At 44.4% G+C, this 18,550-nt stretch overlaps 1 protein-coding gene across 1 annotated transcript in view; it reads right to left on the bottom strand.

The window, feature by feature from the left end:
• The window catches only part of Gli3 (GLI family zinc finger 3), a 277,309-nt gene that overhangs the window by 177,374 nt on the left and 81,385 nt on the right, over window positions 1-18,550 (bottom strand). Inside the window, 1 exon segment of the mRNA XM_051167959.1 lies at window positions 13,068-13,310. Within this exon segment, the coding sequence (XP_051023916.1) occupies window positions 13,068-13,310 (243 nt within the window).

Raw genomic sequence — 18,550 nt, 5'->3', positions numbered from 1 at the left:
GAACCATGGCCCTACAGTGATACACACTTGGTGGCTGGTAATGCGACAGCCCCTGAAAAGACCTCCAGGGTAATAACAAATGCATGGCATCGGAAGTCCAAAGGTTGCACTGTTACCAAAAGAAAAAGATTAGAAGAAAACAACAAAACAGAATACTCTGTGGGCGGAAGAATCCACATAAGATGGTGCATTCCAATACTTTCTTCCTCTGGAACGGTACCTTAGTTAGGGTTCTATTGCTCTAATAAAACACTATGACCATAAGCAACGTGGGGAGGAAAGGATGTATTTCATCTTGCACTTTCACGTAACAGTCTATCACTGAGGAAAGTCAGATCAGCAACACAAGCCAGGAACCTGGAGGCAGGAGCTGATGCAGAGGCCACGGAGGAGTGTTGCTTACCCCCTTGCTCCTCACGGCTGGCTCATCCTGCTTTAGCGTGGCACCCAGGACCAGCAATTCAGGGATAGCACAGCCCACAGTGAGCTGGGCCCTCCCACAATGATCACTAATTAAGAAAATGCCCTACAGGCTTGCCTACAGTTCCATCTTATGGAGGGATTTTCTTAATTGAAGCATACAGAGGGAAGCCCAGTATTAGTGACCCAACTCTGAATACCACAAGCCCAACAATCTGTTACTACATCCAAAGGCGTAGAGAAAAAAAATATATATTCTCAACAGCTTTGGTGAGAAAATAAACTGAGAAATGAAATTACACTATGTGTAACCAGAAGGCAGGAAGAGGCAAAAAGGAACAAACAAGCAAGCAAACAAACAAACAAAAATCCAGAAAACTAGTCATGCCTGTCCTTATTGGATTTTAGGAGCAGGTACTATGTGCCAACCAGGCAACCAAACGTTGTACCAGTTTGACTAACCAGGTAAGGGGCAGAAGGAATCAGCAGTTACAGACACTAGCTAAACACTGTCCATGCCACCACAGAAAGGCCCTGAAGGGTTACTTAAGGAGCAAGGAATCAGTATGCTGAAATGCCAGCAACGGTCAAGATGAAGTCACGTGGAATCTGCCGTCGAACGGCTAAAATTCAGGGGAACACTTAGGATTGCGTTCAGAACTGCTCATAAATTAACGATAGTCAGACAGGAAAGTTAATAATGGCTGGAACAGATCAAGCAGAAAGACAGCGGGCGCTGGCGTGCGTGTCACATGAATTTCTTAGAGTCCATAAATTTGATATTTGGAAGGAATAAGGGAAATGTTAATTAGGAGAAATTTCATACTGGATTTAATTTTGCCATGGAGCCAAAGCTCTATTGTAAAAAAAAAAAAAAAAACTCAGAATCAGAAATCACCCTCACCAGACCTGGGCCCTGTCTTTCATCTCGCCAGTTCAAACTTGTCGATAGGTGACTTAATTGTTTTCGTGTGCTGTTTCATAGTTTCTCTCCCCCGAATATAAAATCAAGAGCTAGGGCCATACTTTTATTTTACTGTGTATGAGGATCAACTAATGGGGGTGGCAGAAAATATCTAAGGCATCCCTTTGCTTTCGCTAAAAGGCTTGTAGTCATTTTCCATAATTTTTACACTTCTCTAGTTGAAGGTTTCTCAGGGGATCACAGTCACTGTGAAAAGTCTCGACATTCACTTTTCTGACTTTCCAGACACAGAAGGGGCATTGTTATGACACGTATCTGGATCACACAGACCTAGATCTAGCTCAGCTAAGTCTCCTGGACTGCAACTTTAGACAGACAGGGACTAATGCCTCATGGATGCCTTTAATGCAAACATCAGCCCTAGCTGCAGGTCCCTGGGGAGGCAGGAGATCCCAGAGGCTTCCTCAGTTGGCTCCACAGATTTTCCACTCTGTCTTTCTCCAATGACTGCTTGAGAATTATCACGTCTAGCTTTAGCCTACTAGGTTTATCATCCATAGTGTCTTTTTCATCTTTTCCCACAAATCACCCCTCTGGTCCCTCAATCATGTGTAAGAACCTTTCCATTGATCTGAGATGCAAAAGTCAAGCGACAATGAACTGTCCTGTCCACTTAAGTGGGACTTCTGGACATTTAGGTAGGCCTGCGTTGCACCCCTCCAGATGAAAATGCCGAGTATTTAGGCTAAGGCTGGAGCACTCTCCCTGACACTTCTCCCCTGCAGATGTGGGAAGAGGTCTCTGCCCTGGGCAAAGTCACTGAGAAGGGCAGATGGGGGCATCACACAGTGACTTCTGTGTTGCTGGTGGTTCTGGGTACAAAGAAAGTATGCAGAACACCAGATAGTGTGCCATTTGTTGATACAGCAAAGCTCCTAGTACATAAAGACCCTGCTCTTTAGAACTGAGAGTTCAAATAGTAAGTAGAGATCTTTGATCCAAAGAGGGTCTGTATTCTAAGTGCTACTGTGCCATCAGGAGAAATCCGAGTAAAAGTGCCCAACTGTGGGGACAAAATAGAAAAGCCATGCACCCAGGACCTCCCTCCCCGACCTGAAACCTCAGGTGTGGAACTCAGGCTCAAATGCACACATCATCTAACTGACCCTCGGTCTCTTCAAGGTAAAATGTGTTTCTATACAAACAAAAGAAGCTGTGTACTGAGCTCCTAGGACCAACAACTGGGACAGTAAGTATTCCACAGAGGAGCCTACTGTGATTGCTACCGTTTCCCCTAAATGGGAGCCCAGAGAGGACCCTTCCTATAATTAAGTTATATATAACTTCATTTTCTTTGAGAAAAGTATTAATTAACTAGAAATTTCTCCTGCTCATCCACTTTAGACCTGTATCCAAAATCTACATATAGCCACTGCCGCTACCAGTACTAGGCCTACAGACAGACAGAGCTTCCGAGTCTCCCCTAGTTGTAGAGCCCGCACAGGTTTGAACCATTCTTTGAAATTCAGTCAGCTATGAATCACAAGTGAAGAACCTTAGATTCTAAGTGAAACTGGGCTCAAACCTCAGTTTAGCCATTCCTCAACCTTACTAAAGTAGGCAACTTCATCAGCCCACTTGGGCTTTGATATCCTCATCTATCCAAGGGGAAGCCTTGTCAATATCACAGGAGACTGTGTGAACGTAGAAGTTCAAGGGCAAAGGCTGTGATATAAACTGTTTACAGAGGGGGACCTCCACATCTGGGTCACAGTATCTGAGGAGGAAGCTTCCTAGATGGGCGGCTACAACACCCTGCTAAACACTGTTCTATATCCTACCCGCTCCTGCCAATCCTAAAACAAAAAACAAGTCATATGGAACCTCCCCCAGTCTTCCCAGACCACCGCACTCCATGGCCAGGACCACACTTGCCCATTCCCCTGCTTTCTAGCTGCTGGTGCCTGAGCAGGATTCTCCTGCAGGGCCAGGACCACACTTGCACATTCTTGCTCCCACCCTCAGCAACAGCAACAACAGCCCATCTCCAGTTGCAGCCTCCTCAGGGCATGTCTGTTGTTCATTCTTGAGGTCTCTGGCTAGGTTTGCTTCCAAACCCTGGTCATTTGGGACAGTGTCTCAGTCATGCAGACTCTCAAAAAATTCCAGGTGCTTTATGCTTACACAGGTCATATCAGTGTAGTCAACTAGAGGGACTGGGACCTAGAAAGATATCCAGAAATGTACCCTAGATAGGTGCCTCCAACTGTTCATTGACTATGTCTCTAGGTCATCAAATGACAGTAATATAATAGGTTCATAAATACAGTCCAAATATCAATGACAAAGGGGTCTATATAAAAATGCATGTCCTTAGATCTGTGGGGGGGGGATATGCATTATAGAAGTAAGCTGCGTACAGGGTTGAAATGGTCAATCCACATAATGCAGGAGGCCTCCTGCAGGAAACGACATCACAACAACCCTGTGGCAAAGAGGTTAGAATAGTCTAGAGAGAAAAGAACATTTGCAGTGGCCTAGAGACCAAAGAGAGCTCTGATGCAAGGGAGCCTGGAAGGAAGCCCTGGTGGCTGAAGGGATTTAGTAGGGGGATGGAAAAAGGGAGGGGCAAAGCTAGAAAGGATCACAGTCCTTTGGGTAGGGAAGGAGGCCACAGGAAAACCACCATATTATGCAACTCCCTTCTAGGCCCTGAGAACTGGAGGATGAGGAGGGGGTGGGGCAAGGGTGTAAGTACTCCTTACAAAGGGGAAAAACAGCAACAAGGACAGAAGCCTTGAAATCTAGCCCCAATTTGAGAGCAGGCTTTAGCCCAAGAAGGCAAGTCAAAAGAAGAGGGGTTGTTTGTTTCTCAGCACCCCTATGTACACTTCTCGGCTCCTCTTTCTATTTCCTAGGAAACAGGCTCCTCCCCCTTGATTCCATGCTCTAGTCAGAGCACAATCAGCATGTAGATTTGGGTCCCCCCAGTGGACAAGGTAAACACCAGCTCCCTAGAGTGGGCTCCCACTGACTGGTACAATGTCTGCTGATTAGGCCCCAAGACCCCCACAGGGAGGCCAGTGTCTCCTTCTCCTCCAGGGTTCCAGCATCTCCATCAGATTATTTCCGGCCAGGAAGATTGAAAGCTCATTCCACTAAAGTGATTCTTTGTTCTTCTTTTCCCTGACATTTGGGCCACTTGATGGCCCAGAATCTCCCCCTTATTGCTGGCGCCATCTCCAGCTGAAGGAGGGTCCTTCCTACAATTTTTCTGGCTTGATTATCCTATGCAGATTCAGGAGCTTCCCAATAAAAATGAACTCAATGGTTTGAGTTTTCTCATTGTGAAAATGAGATTTTAAAGGTTAAAAAAAAAAGTCTTCATACAGGATACTTAGTTCTTTGGGAAAATAGCCAAATGATTTCTCATGTTTGAAATTTGTAATTTGGGTTCAAGATACTGTGATTATTTAAATCACCTATTACCGACAAAAGCAACAGTTGGACAACAAGAAAAAAAATGCCATTATGTTGTCTTCATATCAAAAAATAAATAAAATGCTGGCCAAAGTGGTGGTGAGCAGCCGAGTCCCAGAAGGCTAGCCATAGGGTGGAGATGAGGGAATAGGCAAATCCACAAAGGGAGGTAAATTCAAGTCTCTGAGGCAGAAAGGCTCTGAGCCTGCAGTCTCAAAAAGTCACTCAGGGGTTTGTCAACTCACAAGAGCCAAGTCCCAAGTCTCTGGCATCATCCTGGATTTGATACAGAACAGACATATCCTGAGGACACTGTTTGTCAACATCTCTCTACCCTTATCTTTCCCGTTATGACTCCACCCTCCCTCTGCCTGCAAAGGCTTACTTAGCTTTCTTTGGCCTCCTGGCCAATGGGAATATCATTTGACCTAGACTCCTCTTTCCTCCTGCCTTTGCCTAAGAATGTCTTGACTCCTTCAGAAAGCCTTCTGGGCTGAGGATGAAGGTTGTGTCATTCGTGTATTCCTAAAGAACACCACACTGTCCATCCTGACAGGTCCTTCCCAATGACTGTCTACAAGCCAAGGCTCCAGAGAAGCAGGAGACGCTCATTTTACTCAGTGTTTTGTACCACTTGGGCCATTCAATAAGTACATGCTCAGTTAACAAATGACTGACACAATCAAAAGCTGAGCAGTCGAATCAATCAATAAGAATTTTCCTTCTCTTTGCTCTAAGATGAAGAAATTCATCTGAAATAGATGCCAGTGAAAACTTGGGCTGTGTCCCTCCTCGAAAAAGAAAGGAGGGGTCTAAGGTGAAAACAACTTATTTATTTACTGGAGACCAAAACAGAGACCTACATTTTAAAAACTTACTTAAATAACTAAGAGAGTAGGATACAGGAACCTAAACTGGGACTGCAAACAAAGACCAAACTGGTTACTCGGTACAAATCCAAACCGAAAAGGCACAAAGAGAGGAAAGCAAGCCCTTCACGGAGAAGTGTGAGGACACAGCACAGACTTACAGATGCAAGATCAAGAAAGCTAAAGTAGGATGGGAGACGCAGCTCGCGAGAGACATCAAAGGTAACATTCTTTAATTATACAAGAAAAAGGAGTAGGGCTGAGGATAATGTTGTCTCCATTAGAAGCGGGAAGGAAGCTCTCAGAAGCCTTGTGGAAAAGGACAGGAGTCACTGCCTCATCGTGTCACTCTAAGAAGGAAGGAAGTAAAGCGGGGAGAGAGAAGGGAGGTGGGCACCCACGAGAGGAAAGGCCTCAGACTGTGCCCTTTGGGTGGGTGCGGAGTTAAGAGGGGTATAGAAACCATGCGACCATTTTAAAAGCTGTATTCTTGCTGCTGAGCTGTGAGGTGAGGTCTAATTAACACGGACTTCACACACGCTGGACAAGTATAACTTGGGACATATTACCCAAACTGTGAATTACTGAGGCTCCTGGAGGAAAAGGGCACAGGAGCGCCATAGTTCCCTCGGCTTCAGGCAGAATACCCGGCAGTTCCATACCGCATGAGTGCCATGGCAACTAAGACAGGCAGCTCTGCTGTGCTGCTCCCACAGTGCTAGAAAAGCTTTCGTGCCCCTTTTGTGACTGACCAGTCCACTTATTCCAAATGGCCACAATTTATCTCTCATGCGAATCCTAGCTACATCATACCTCTCCCAGGAGAGTACAGCACAAGATGACTAGGCTCGAGATGCCAACAGAGTAACTTCTGTGGGGCAGGATGTAGAACTTCACTCTCCAACATAGGCAAGGTCAGGCACCCTAACAGTCCCTAACCACACTCTCAGCTACGGTAGGCTACAGGCCTTCTCCCCAACCTTTCCAGAAAAATCTGGCGGACGTAAGAGCCAAGTACGGCCTTTGAGCTGATCACAGTGGTCCAAAAGAGATGTGGCTTCGGTACACCGGCAACCATAGCCCAGTAATAACAATGTGTTTGAACATGAGACTTACATGGTTTCTCAGCATCCAGGCTGGGAAAGCATCTTGGCAGATGGTACTTAAAAGAGTTGTGCCTAGCTGGTCTAGGTGAAACAACCGCATGAGTAGAACCGTACAGGCAGGGGCATCAGAGGCAAGGTACAAAGGGAGCCAGTTCTGATTGATGCAAGGGGATGTTACCGAGGGGTATGGAGGAGGGCGTGGCTATCTTGTCTAAGTGGTTTTCTCAAAAAAAAAAAAAAAAAAAAAAAAAAATCACAGTCTCCTTTTCTTCCTTTTTCTCATCTGTGTGCCTTTCTAGCACATCTATTCTCAAGACCTATAGATAGAAGTAATTAGCATTTCTCCAAATACTACAGTAATTTTCTCAGTTACCTGGTTCCTACTTTCACTTACCATCTCTCCACCTTCGTTAGGAAGAAGTTCAACCCCAGCATGCTAGAAATATCCCCACTTTGACAGTGTTTTAGGTGGCTAGGGAATCTCCGGACTGTAGCTGTGGTAGTCTAGAGCAATGGTTCACTGTTTCTACCCTCGGTCACTACAGGAAACACCATGTTCCGAACTTGTGAGAAAAGGTAAGAAAAGCAAAGTGTCTTACGCTCACAAATAACAGTTTTGCATTGATTCAGAGACTATGACAGCCTCACTCCTCCCCTCCCCACATAGCTAGGAAGCAAGGCAGCCAGCATAGCCCCTAGACAATGACCTAGCACCAGTCACACTACTTAAATAATCTAACATTCAGTAGGGAAAGAAAACGTCCTGATTGGCTGGGCAGCCATTCTCCACAGAGAAAGAGACAATCTGGAGGAGACCGGAACTGTGTGCTCAGGGAGCTGTCACTACCTTTGCAGTTAGGGCAACACCAAACTGTTCATTTATGCCTTGTGGGCATTTTCGTCTCCACAGTCTCAAGATGACAACTGCAAAGTAGAAGAAATGTGAGCAGGTGCACCTATTAAATATGTAAAATACATATCCTCTTCCCCCTCAGTCAGAAAATGTGTGTCTGAGGCATGTGGAAAGTCAGCTAATACAAAGACAGACAGGTAAGAAAAAATACTTGCATGTGCCTTTTTTTTTTTAAGCACCCAAGACTATAAGTGGGCTCAGCACAATAGCTTTACACAGAAAATAAATGCCAGCCAATTAAAAATTCCATTTCTTTTCTTTAAGCTAATTCCTCAGGTTTTGCTAATTAGAAACTAATAGTTCTGTCATGTGAGCTGGGTAACATAGGGAAAAATACCAGTAGTGTGTTTTCAATCAAAGCATTTACAGGCAAGAATGCATCATATTTTCCATGAAAAATTGCTGGTACATGGGGGGGCAGGGAGTAGTTTGTGCACAACTTAATAAAACTATGGTGGAGACTTGAACTTTTGAAAAAGAAGAACTCTTTCTGCTCCCCTTAACAAAACTGAGACCTTCTATAACATGCTCAATGAATCCCACAGACTTTACACACAGAGCCCTACAGGGGACAGCTACAAAAATACACTCTTCACAGTGAGAAGGGAGGCTGTGAAACACGTGTTTTGTGTAAAAGGAAAGAGAATAAAAGTTAAGTGCCAGTCCGGGTACAAGGAATGCTTGAACTATTATGTCACCTGCCTTCCCAGGTTTATAAAACAATAAATGCATGGCAGTAAATGAAAGCCATGGGTGATGCTGGTTTGAAATATCTGGCTACAGATGGAGCAGGAGGAGAAACACTTTGCTCAGCAATCTTTGGGCAAAAGATGGGGTCTCCTAGCCTGACTCCATTATAAGCAGATAGGGTCCCTAAATCTAGCCCCCCACCCCCCTCCCCATGCCATGGTATCCCAAATTATAACATGTGAGGGATGCTGTGGCCAAGAGGCTGTCAGCACCATACCATGCCTGAGCCATGCAGCTTGTGTGTGTTTTTTTTTTCTTGCCCTGATATATAGCCCATCTACAGCTACCCTACATGAGAGAACACCCCACCCCGCCCCACTGTGTGGATTTTATTCCAAACACATGTTGAGAATGTTTGAAGTGCCTGCTATCCCTGGGCTTTCTTTTTTCTTTTTCTTTTCGTATTTTTAAAGTCATACCCACAAAACCTAAAATACTTTGAATTCTGCCTAACAACAATTTGTGAAGACGCAGCAATGCGTACCCAAGTATAATAAACTCTTATGCAATAAAAATTTTACATATGTCCTTCTGAAGGAAAAAAGATTTTTTTCCTTCCCTTTTCTGGTCTTACAGGAAACCTACCCACACTTTAGAAATACAAAAGTATATATAGAAGCGCAAATTAGGCATTTTGAAAAGTCTACATTTTCCAACCACAGAGAATTGAAGGAATTACTGAGTGTTCTTAGCCAGCCACATTGGACTGGTAGAGTCTTCTCTATCCAACTGCCCCCAAGAGCTGGCACACACAGGAGAGAGGAATGAGTGGCCTACAAGGATGTTACTGAGCAGTGAGTTATAAAGGTCTGCAATGCACTTGGGTTTGGAGAGCAATGTAGGAGTGAGACAGGTTTTATCCACGAGGAACAGAAATGGAATAAAAGTTTATGCTTCATTCAAATACATTTTTTAAATTCTTAGGACATTTATTACCTGTAGCTCACAGTAGTCATTAACTTTGACTGGATAATGAAATCCATGTGAGGTATGCAGATTTGGTCATAAACACTTTTAAAAAACACTAGAGAAGATTAAATAAACAAACAGGTTCTAGAAGAATAAAGTCATACCCTATCTGATGCAAGTTTAATTTAGAATCTTTTCATAATTTCATATTACCAAATAATACTGTGCTTTTTTGTATTTTTGCTTATTACATACACATGTCCTGCTATAAATTTAAAATGTTGGGACCTCTCAAAGAAACTTAAAAGCTTCTCAATGTCTTTATTTGCAAAGCAGTCAAAAGCCAGAGTAACTGGGGTTTAATGAGAAAGGCACAGGGTATGGGTATTGCAATTAATTTTGTTGCAGTTACCTTATCTGTATGGCCTAGGAAGCCAATAACTGATACAATGAGACTGTAGTGTATTCTGAAACTGCAAGCACTACCGTGGGCAGAATCTAAACTACTACTAATCTACTAGTAAACTAAACTACTCTAATCCTATGGCCTCAAAACCTACATGTATCCCAATGACTTGCCAACCTGATGCTCTTCAGGCAGCACCTGCTTCTCCCCAGCTCGTTCCTCCTGAGTTGCAGCCCACTTATTTTCTAATCTGTGTTTGTAGACAGAGGGGCGAGAGTCTATCAGAGAAAAACAAAACAAAACAAAGCAAACAAAACTCACTGTCACCGAAATGACATGGCTTGAAGAATGAACCAACTACGTGACGATGGTGATGGAGGAAGAAAGGAAATAAAGAGGAAACACAGAAGAGGAGGAGGAGAACGGCCTCATAAACCGAGGTTTGTTAAGACGTAGCTTCATTGTCTCCACTGCAGAAGAACCCGAGGCACAGACAATTGGGTCAGTGCACATGTTTGAGAGCAAGGAACTAACTGATTCTTGGGGATCAGCACACTGGGTCAAGGTCACAGGGCTGGTAAGAGAAACACTGAAATCTGAAGCCTGTGCCAAAACCAAAGCTGTGCCAAAGCCAAAGCTGTGCCAAAGCCATAGCTGCGCCAAAGCCAAAGCTGTGTCAAAGCCATAGCCGCGCCAAAGCCAAAGCTGTGCCAAAGCCAAAGCTGTGCCAAAGCTGAAGCTGTGCCAAAGCCAAAGCTGCGCCAAAGCTGTGCCAAAGCTGCACCAAAACCAAAGCTGCGCCAAAGCCGAAGCTGTGCCAAAGCCAAAGCTGTGCTGAAGCTGTGCCAAAGCTGTGCCAAAGCCAAAGCTATGCCAAAGCTGTGCCAAAGCCAAAGCTGTGCCAAAACTGTGCCATAGCTGTGCCAAAGCCAAAGCTGTTCCAAAGCTGAAACTGTGCCAAAGCCAAAGCTATGCCAAAGCTGTGCCATAGCTGTCCTTTTTCAAGACTTTCTGCACATGACTACATATATAATGTTCCCGAGTTAGGGGAAACCATTGGTGGGTACCTCAAAACTCATTTGCCAAGAGGATACAGGGCACAGATCTAGATCATACACTGGAACACTGCTTCAATATTCGTCTCTATAGCACAGTAGCAAAACACACCAATAATCAACTTATAAGTACGGTATTCTCAACATACAAGAACAATAAACGAATCTAAATCACAACGTGAGCTCTCCAGGCTGTGTTAGTCAACGTGACTTTGGTGAACCAGAAAATGGGTCACACAGACCACTGAGTGAGGACAGGGGTTCCGGGTGAAGAGAAAGCCAGCCCCTCAAACGATGGAGAGAGATGACCCAATGGGAAACTGTTCAGACAAAGGAATTAAGAACAAGCTGCAAACAGGACAGAAAGTTAACGGTTCCACTACCATCAGCCAACAGAAAGAAGTGCCCATCAGCTGTCTGGACTAATTAAACACCTCACTAATTAGTGGGCATCTGGAAAAAAACAAAACAAAACAAAACATCATTGTGATGGGAAAAGCTTGTGTTCACACAAAAAGACAAAACACTGCAAGGAGCTTGTGAGCAGGCATTGTGAGCAGGCTTGATGTTTAAAAAAAAAAAAAAAAAAAAAAAAACCAACAGGATGTGTACTTAGTTTGAGGGTGTATAAATACAGGTTGGGGGGCATATGTAAGTCCCAGATGTCTTCTGCACGAATGACACTCAAAAGAGACCGCAAATAAAAACACAATGACAGACACTTCAAGATGGGATCAGAGAAAAAAAAAATCCTATCAACATTATTTTAAATGTTTGTTCCTAAAAGTCAAGAAAAATACAAAGTGAAGTAAGCCCTAAAGGAAGAAGCAACAATAGTTGTCTGGATGCCTCCATCCTTATTTCTGCATCCATACACACCTTTGCAGGAATGGGACCAATGGGCATTTAAAAAAAAAAAAAAAAAAAAAAAAAAGCAGTCAACTTTTTAAAAAGCTGACAAAAAAAATCCAGAAACCCATTTTTCCATGCTTCTGACCAAAAAAAAAAAAAAAAAAAAAAAAAAAAAAGCCCTTAAAAAGAAAGCATTGCATCCCCATTTTTGTCCAACAATATATTCTGGTGGGGGAAACAGTTCCTGAGACTTAAGGTTGCTGCAAGACTCTTTGATCTGATGAGTGAGCGCTCCCCTTTGCTTCCAGCCAACTAATGAAGGGATGAAATTAGCTTTTATCCTGGGCACTTTCTTGAGCAAAATAGCACGCTCTAATCAGCTGTCCTCACTAATCAGTCATCTGGCTAATGACCTTTTGCCTTAAAACACTAAAATTTCTGAATGATGTGGGAAAAAGAAAGCACAAACCAGGCCCCTCTCTGGAGCTCAATGGGTCGGCTGAGTTGGAGGCAGGAGGGTTAAATGGCAAGCCTATATCCTGGCAAGGTGATAAATCTGTAATCAGGAGCTTCCAGCTTTGCCACCTCAACATGACTTTCATTACTACAGAGCCAAATTATATTCTTAAACCAGAAACAGGCCTGAAGTGAACTCAGCCCAAATGCATTTACCTGACAGTCAGCCTTTGAGAGAACTCTCACATACTCACGCTCAGAGCCCCGCTCAATTTCGTTAATTCTGTTAGGACTGGAAAGGCAACTCCCAGTGTCTCAGACAGGCACACAAGGAGAGGAGGGCTCACAGTGAAGACTCCCATAGTAACAAGTTTAGCACTGAACTGTTAAAATTAATGTTTTAGCAAACCATTAAGCATGGGAATAGCCAAAACCAGGCACCAAAAATCATCAAAAGTGAGAAAAAGTGCCATGGACAGCTGTCAGTGTAGCCTGCTTTAATAGCTCCCGCCCTCTACTCCGCTTTCTGCAGCAGCATCTCTGCACAGATTAAACATTTCTGGTTCAAACTCCAGCACAAATGCATAGGGATCCGCAACAAAATCATCCTTCTGAACCCTCACACCCTGAAAGAGTCTGAAACTGCTTACACTACAAAAAATTGTCATCCTGTAAGATGAATAGATATGAAACAGAAGTAGGAAAAATGTAAAATTAAGCATACATTTTATAAATGTAGGGTAAATAATTCATACAGAGTGTTCATGGCACACACACACGAGCACACACGTGCACATTCACGCACACACGCACTTACACATGCACGCGCGCACACACACACACACACCTACGCCCCGCCCCCCAGAATCCCCCACCCCCACCCCATGTATCCCGGAAAAAAGTGCTAATTGGCAGGAAGCACTTACGGTAGTGAGGCTCCACATAGCCATTGCGGGGGTCCATGGCAAACACAGTCCCACGGTAAGGGAGAGAGGGCTCCGCCAGATGTTGCAGAGACCCATGGATCTCCTTCTTGATCAGCGAGGCCCTCTCGTCACTCGATGTTGAGGGTTCCTCGCTGATTTTCCCGAGCCCCTGTACACTCTCAGGCTGCATGGCAATTGCGTTTCTTCTCTCTCGGTGATAGGTCTGTCCAGGACTTTCATCCTCTGTAGAAAGAAGGGAAATGAAAGACTTCAGAACCTACTTTAAGGAACAAAAAAAAAAGTCATCAATATAGTTCTCCCGGTCTCCCTATTGGAAAGAAGCCTCTTTGTCCGTCATAACTTTCTTTGTAAACTAAACACCTGTGGTAGGATATTTGCAAGACAAAGTTGTCTGTGAATGATGGCCAATGTTACACATGGAAAGATAGAGCAGGGGTTGAGCCTGAAGTGTAAACTACCTTGGGGCTGACAATGCAATGAAGACTCTCCGTAAAACATGTAGGGACCCTGCGGGTCCAACATAAGCTTTGCCAACCTCGACCTCAGATCAGGGATACCTGGCTTCTCTCTGCCATCTGCCACTGAGATGTCCAACTGCTCAGTGGGCCTCTGTGTCTCAGAAGACGACCTATTAGAAAGCCAGCCAAGAAATGTGGGCTTTGTTTTGGTTTTTTCTAAGTCAGATTTGTAACCCACCAAGAGATTTAACAAGGCCAGAAATAAACCTGAAGACCTCCTCGCAGCCTGGGCCAAGGATGTCAATCAGCAGCAGTACAGAGCCTAAGGTACACGTCACGTGTTTGCCCACACACCACAGCTGAGAACCGTGAGGGGAACGCAGGGAGACTGAAGGGCCACCAGGGGCAACATGGCTGTGTAGGTGAGGAGGAAAAGGCCCCCGGGGTGTTGTTCCCTGCCATGCCCTGATGTAAGTCAACACCTAAAAACAGGATGGAAGTGACACTCAGCTTACTGTCAGATCCCGAATACTTGAGCTCCCTTTGGTCTCTCAGAACTTTCCATGGCTCCACCACAGTTCTCTGTGAATGTGACTGGATGACCTTTGCTACAACCCATGCATAAACTTAAACCAAACTGGCTATCTGAACCCATAGCAGGTGGATTCATTTGCCTGTTAGAATCACACACAGTAAGCTCTGCATCCCCCAAACAAAGTCCATTTAGACCCCAGTTGTTGCTCTAGCAGAAAAAGCTCACAGAAACAAAGCTGTAAGGACACTGATTAAATCCTCTTAAAAAAAATTAACTATATGGGTTTAAGTAACCATTGTTGAACACCTCAGATGGACATGCAAACGTCTCTTCAAAGCATTCCATAAGTAGATGTAAGTATCTAAGTGTCCCCAAACCAGGGATGCTGCTAACTTCTAGTGCTCCCATAGCTCTGTGTTCACTGTGGAGGAAGGCAGTGTTGTATACACTAAACATGACTCCAAACCGAGGTAACAGCCCCCGCTTCTCCTAGTGCCAACACCAACGTGAGGGTTTCACCTTATTTGTGTGGACAGCTTGAAAATAAACACTGAATTATTCACCCCAAATGCCTTGCAAAACATGATGAAGTATGCTGGGGCCTTTACAGTAAATCTGCTGACTGCCACAAAGCAAGTGTGAAATATTATTTTAGTATTGTTTTGTGCAGATTCTCTCATCTGATACCTCATAATTAAAGGGTAAATCACAAGTTTAATCTATCAAATAACGACTGAAACCCACAAAAATTGAAATCATCCCAGATTTTTACATTGATCTTTGCAAAGGTAATTCAGATCATTGTTGCTGGTAATTTTAAGACAAACTACCAAAAATAAACAAATAAGAATCTTCATTTTTCTTCTCCCTCTCACGACATACATGCACTGGTCTGCCCTGGAGCTTCATTAGCAGTGAGGTTGCAGGCTACAGAAAGGACTTCAGTTACATACATTAAAAAAAAAAAAAAAAAAGATTGGTGTCAAAAATACTGAAACTAACAGTTTTATAAAAAGTCCTACAACCTTCAAATGGTCCAAGTCATAGTTTCCGCTCATTTGTGCTCTGCAAATCCCTTCTTTAAAATTTCAGGCTGAAGTTAACTTGGAGACTTGGCGTGGTTAAGGGCACATTCTGCAGAACAGAAAACCCTTCTACAGAGGGACTGTGACACATAATTAGCATTCTCTGGGAAAAATGAGTAAGCAAGTTCTACTAATCTGTTCCAGATTTGAAATGGGGGTTCCTTGGTTTAATCCTCCCAGGAGAAATTATTTTTTTTCTTTAAAATTGCATCCCTAACAATCAACTCTGAGCCTGTGGCGGTGTGTGAGGATATGAGCACAACATCACTAACAACTGATTGTTAATACGGTCCCCGTCCTGTCGAGCCCTTTCAACCATCAGGAAGAAAGAAGAAAGGAAGAAAAAGATGGGGGGTTGCCTCTTAGCAGAGTGTCTTTGCTAATGGGAACTATCCCAACATGTGTGGGTAAGGTTATACAAGCTCAAATAGTTAGTACAGGAAAAAGCGAAGGCATTCCCTTCATAAACTTAAATGCAGGCAAGAATGTTTTTTAATACAGAAACTTTCATCAGGAAACCTGAACTTTTATTACACAGTTGGCGCTGTGACCTTTTTGCTCAACATCCCACTGCCCCCAAGTGCCAGAAGACACATGCTTCATGAATTTACCTCCCATGTTGAGTTGCTTTTGATGAGCACTCAGATGCAAACTTGACAGTGCACAAGCTCCCAAATACACATCAGTAAGAGACCAGAGAGCCCGGTGTATACAAGGAAAGCACAGCTCCCAAGCAACGTTCCCACATGTTCTTGTGAGTTTTGCAGCCACTTCTGCATGCCAAAAGACGAAAGCTGTCTCATCTTGTTCAGCTGAGGCGAGCTGTGCAGTGAACTTGGAGAGTCGGTGAAGACAGGCTACACTAGGCCAAATTATTGACAGAAACATACTGTCCACCATGGCAACAAGCAGAAGTCAGCAGCAAAAACGTAAGCAAACAGCCCACGGCTCCAAGAGCATCTGCCAATGGACTTTTACAGCCAAACACAAGCAACTGTTTGAGCTTCCCTGCTGAAAAGCTGCAAGCTTGGGGGTCAAACTGAAACATGCCATTCTCTCAGAACTTTTAAGAGAACAAATGCTGCCATCATATTGCACTTGGTACATTCTTTCTGTCATCTGTGCTTAGGTAGACCTGGATGAATCCAGGCCCCAAAGACAGAGCTGCCCGAAGTAGCCTGTCTTACAAACTGCCCCAGGTTTTCCAGACTCCTCCAAAATCAGCCAACATGGAATCAGAAGGTGACACCAGAAACTCGGAAGGAGCAAACACTTCCTCATTGCAAACGACACTGTGGGGGGGGGGGGTCAGTTATGAAGGGCCACAGAAAGCATCCCAGCTCTCTCAGAGAGGACGCACACACCCCTACACACTTGGTCACAAACTCCTGGAACACAAGAGGCAAGGTCTTTTTCACTAGTGTGTAAGCCATGTTCCACCCAAGGCTTTCCATGCAAGAACAGAGCTCCACTAGGCATCACTGGGAGGAAGGCCTCCATTCTCTGCCAAAATGGCTGCTTAGGAGGAGCTCAAGGAACACCTGCCTGCTCTTTTCTCCATTAACACCCATCTTGCTCTGTTGTTGAAAACCCATTTTAATGCCATTACTCCTCTCTTGCCCCCCCTCCAAGTTATAAAAGCCGTGGGAGTGGGGTGGGCTGAGCACAGCAAACAAACAGATGATACTTACAGCTCAGTCCCTGGGCTCTGGCTAGCTACTTTCTATAAACTTCTCCGTGAGCTTCTCTAGCTGTGCCGACCGACCCTCTAGGAACATGCTCAGCGCGTCTCTTGGCCTTTCTTGCCGCTCCCTCTTGCAGGCAGTGCGGCTCCCATTAGAGGAATTAGAAGTGGTTGGAGCCATGCTAAATTTAACAAGCTCATTAGTATTCTTCGCAAGTGCTTGGAAGTGAACTCTCCCTATTCAAGCCTCCCTCTCCAGCAGAAGGGTCAGGCGGGTAATCATTAAATCAAACTAATGTCACCCTATCACAATCGGCCCCAGAGAAGGAGGGTTTATTATTTCAGTTTATGCTAAATAAACGGTTTTACAAATGGTCCCCAAGCAAGGTCAACAGCAGCTTCAATTACAAGACAAACTTAACAAGAGTTGCTATAAACCAAGTACTCCATATTGACTTAGGGACAGTCTGGACTCCGCATATTGCCACTGGCAGGATTGTACAGGAACGCACACTACAAAATAAAGGAAGGGGTGAGCTTTTTTTTTTTCTTTGCCAGAATTTGCGACTGCACAGCGACTCCTCATTCACCTCTCTCCAACCAGCTAGCCGCTCAGCTCAATTCACCCCACACAAAGGCTGGAGCCCAGACCTCAATGGACCGAGTGAAACATGTTCAAAACTAGGCTCTCTATTGTGACTGAATTTCTTAACATCTTTTCAAAAAGCGGAGAATGCCTTGAGGCTAAAGGAAGAGAAACAGGCTAATGGTGAATTGGGAATTCTGAGCAAATTTCAGAGCCCTTTCCTCCTAGCTTTTGAGGTTGAAAGCAAGCTCTTTCCTTTCAAGTTTCAAAGTCCTTTTTCCTCCCGCAGTGTCACAGAAGGATTTGAAAAGAAGGTAATTGTGCTCGCAGTCTCCCTGATCAGAGCTTACGTCCTATTTCTGGTATTTCGGAATACTTCTTGCAATAATAGTGCATATAGCTCAATCCCTTAACCGGCCTGCACTCCGCAATTGCTCATTAAATGAACAATTGCGGGTATAAAATGCCTTTTATGTTCAAGGTCTGGATATAAGATAAGCATTCTAGGATTCTAAATTTGGTTTACTAAGGAAACTCTCTATCATTAAATTATAAAACTGAAGTCAGAATATCAGGCTTTCCCAGAAAAAGTAGCACTCAGGTTGCAGTAAGCCAAAAAGATGGGCGGGGGCGGGGGTGGGGGTGGGGGTTTGGGGGGCTGGAGAGAAGGCACCAAAATGTTAGGGGCAGGAAAGAGAAGACTGGAGACTCAGACTTCTGGCCAAATGGGATTTTCCCCAGGAAAGGTCTGCGTCCCTGGTGCCCCACACTTTCGATGCTGAGTGATGGACTTATCTTTGAATGAGTTAAAACACCGAGCTGCAGCTCAGTAATACGGATGTGAGTAACGGTGATCTCAGGCCAGCAAGCACCTCTCCTTCTTCAGGGAAATAAATAACCCTTCACTGCCATCACTCATGCCGTCTCATGCCAGGCTCTCTCTCTCTCTCTCCCATCTGGTATGTGAAGAGAAGGTATGGGGGGCCAGCATGCAGGTGGAGGGAAGTTAGGTCCAAGGCACTGCGTGATAAGGAAGCCGTCCTAGCTGTTCCTCACTAAACTCACACAGCCCTGTTAACAAGGGAGCTACTCTCAGATAGGAATTTCAAATGAT

Source organism: Acomys russatus, chromosome 3 (assembly GCF_903995435.1).
Source record: "Acomys russatus chromosome 3, mAcoRus1.1, whole genome shotgun sequence".
NCBI lineage: Eukaryota > Metazoa > Chordata > Mammalia > Rodentia > Muridae > Acomys > Acomys russatus.
This window is presented reverse-complemented; position numbering and strand designations above follow the sequence as displayed.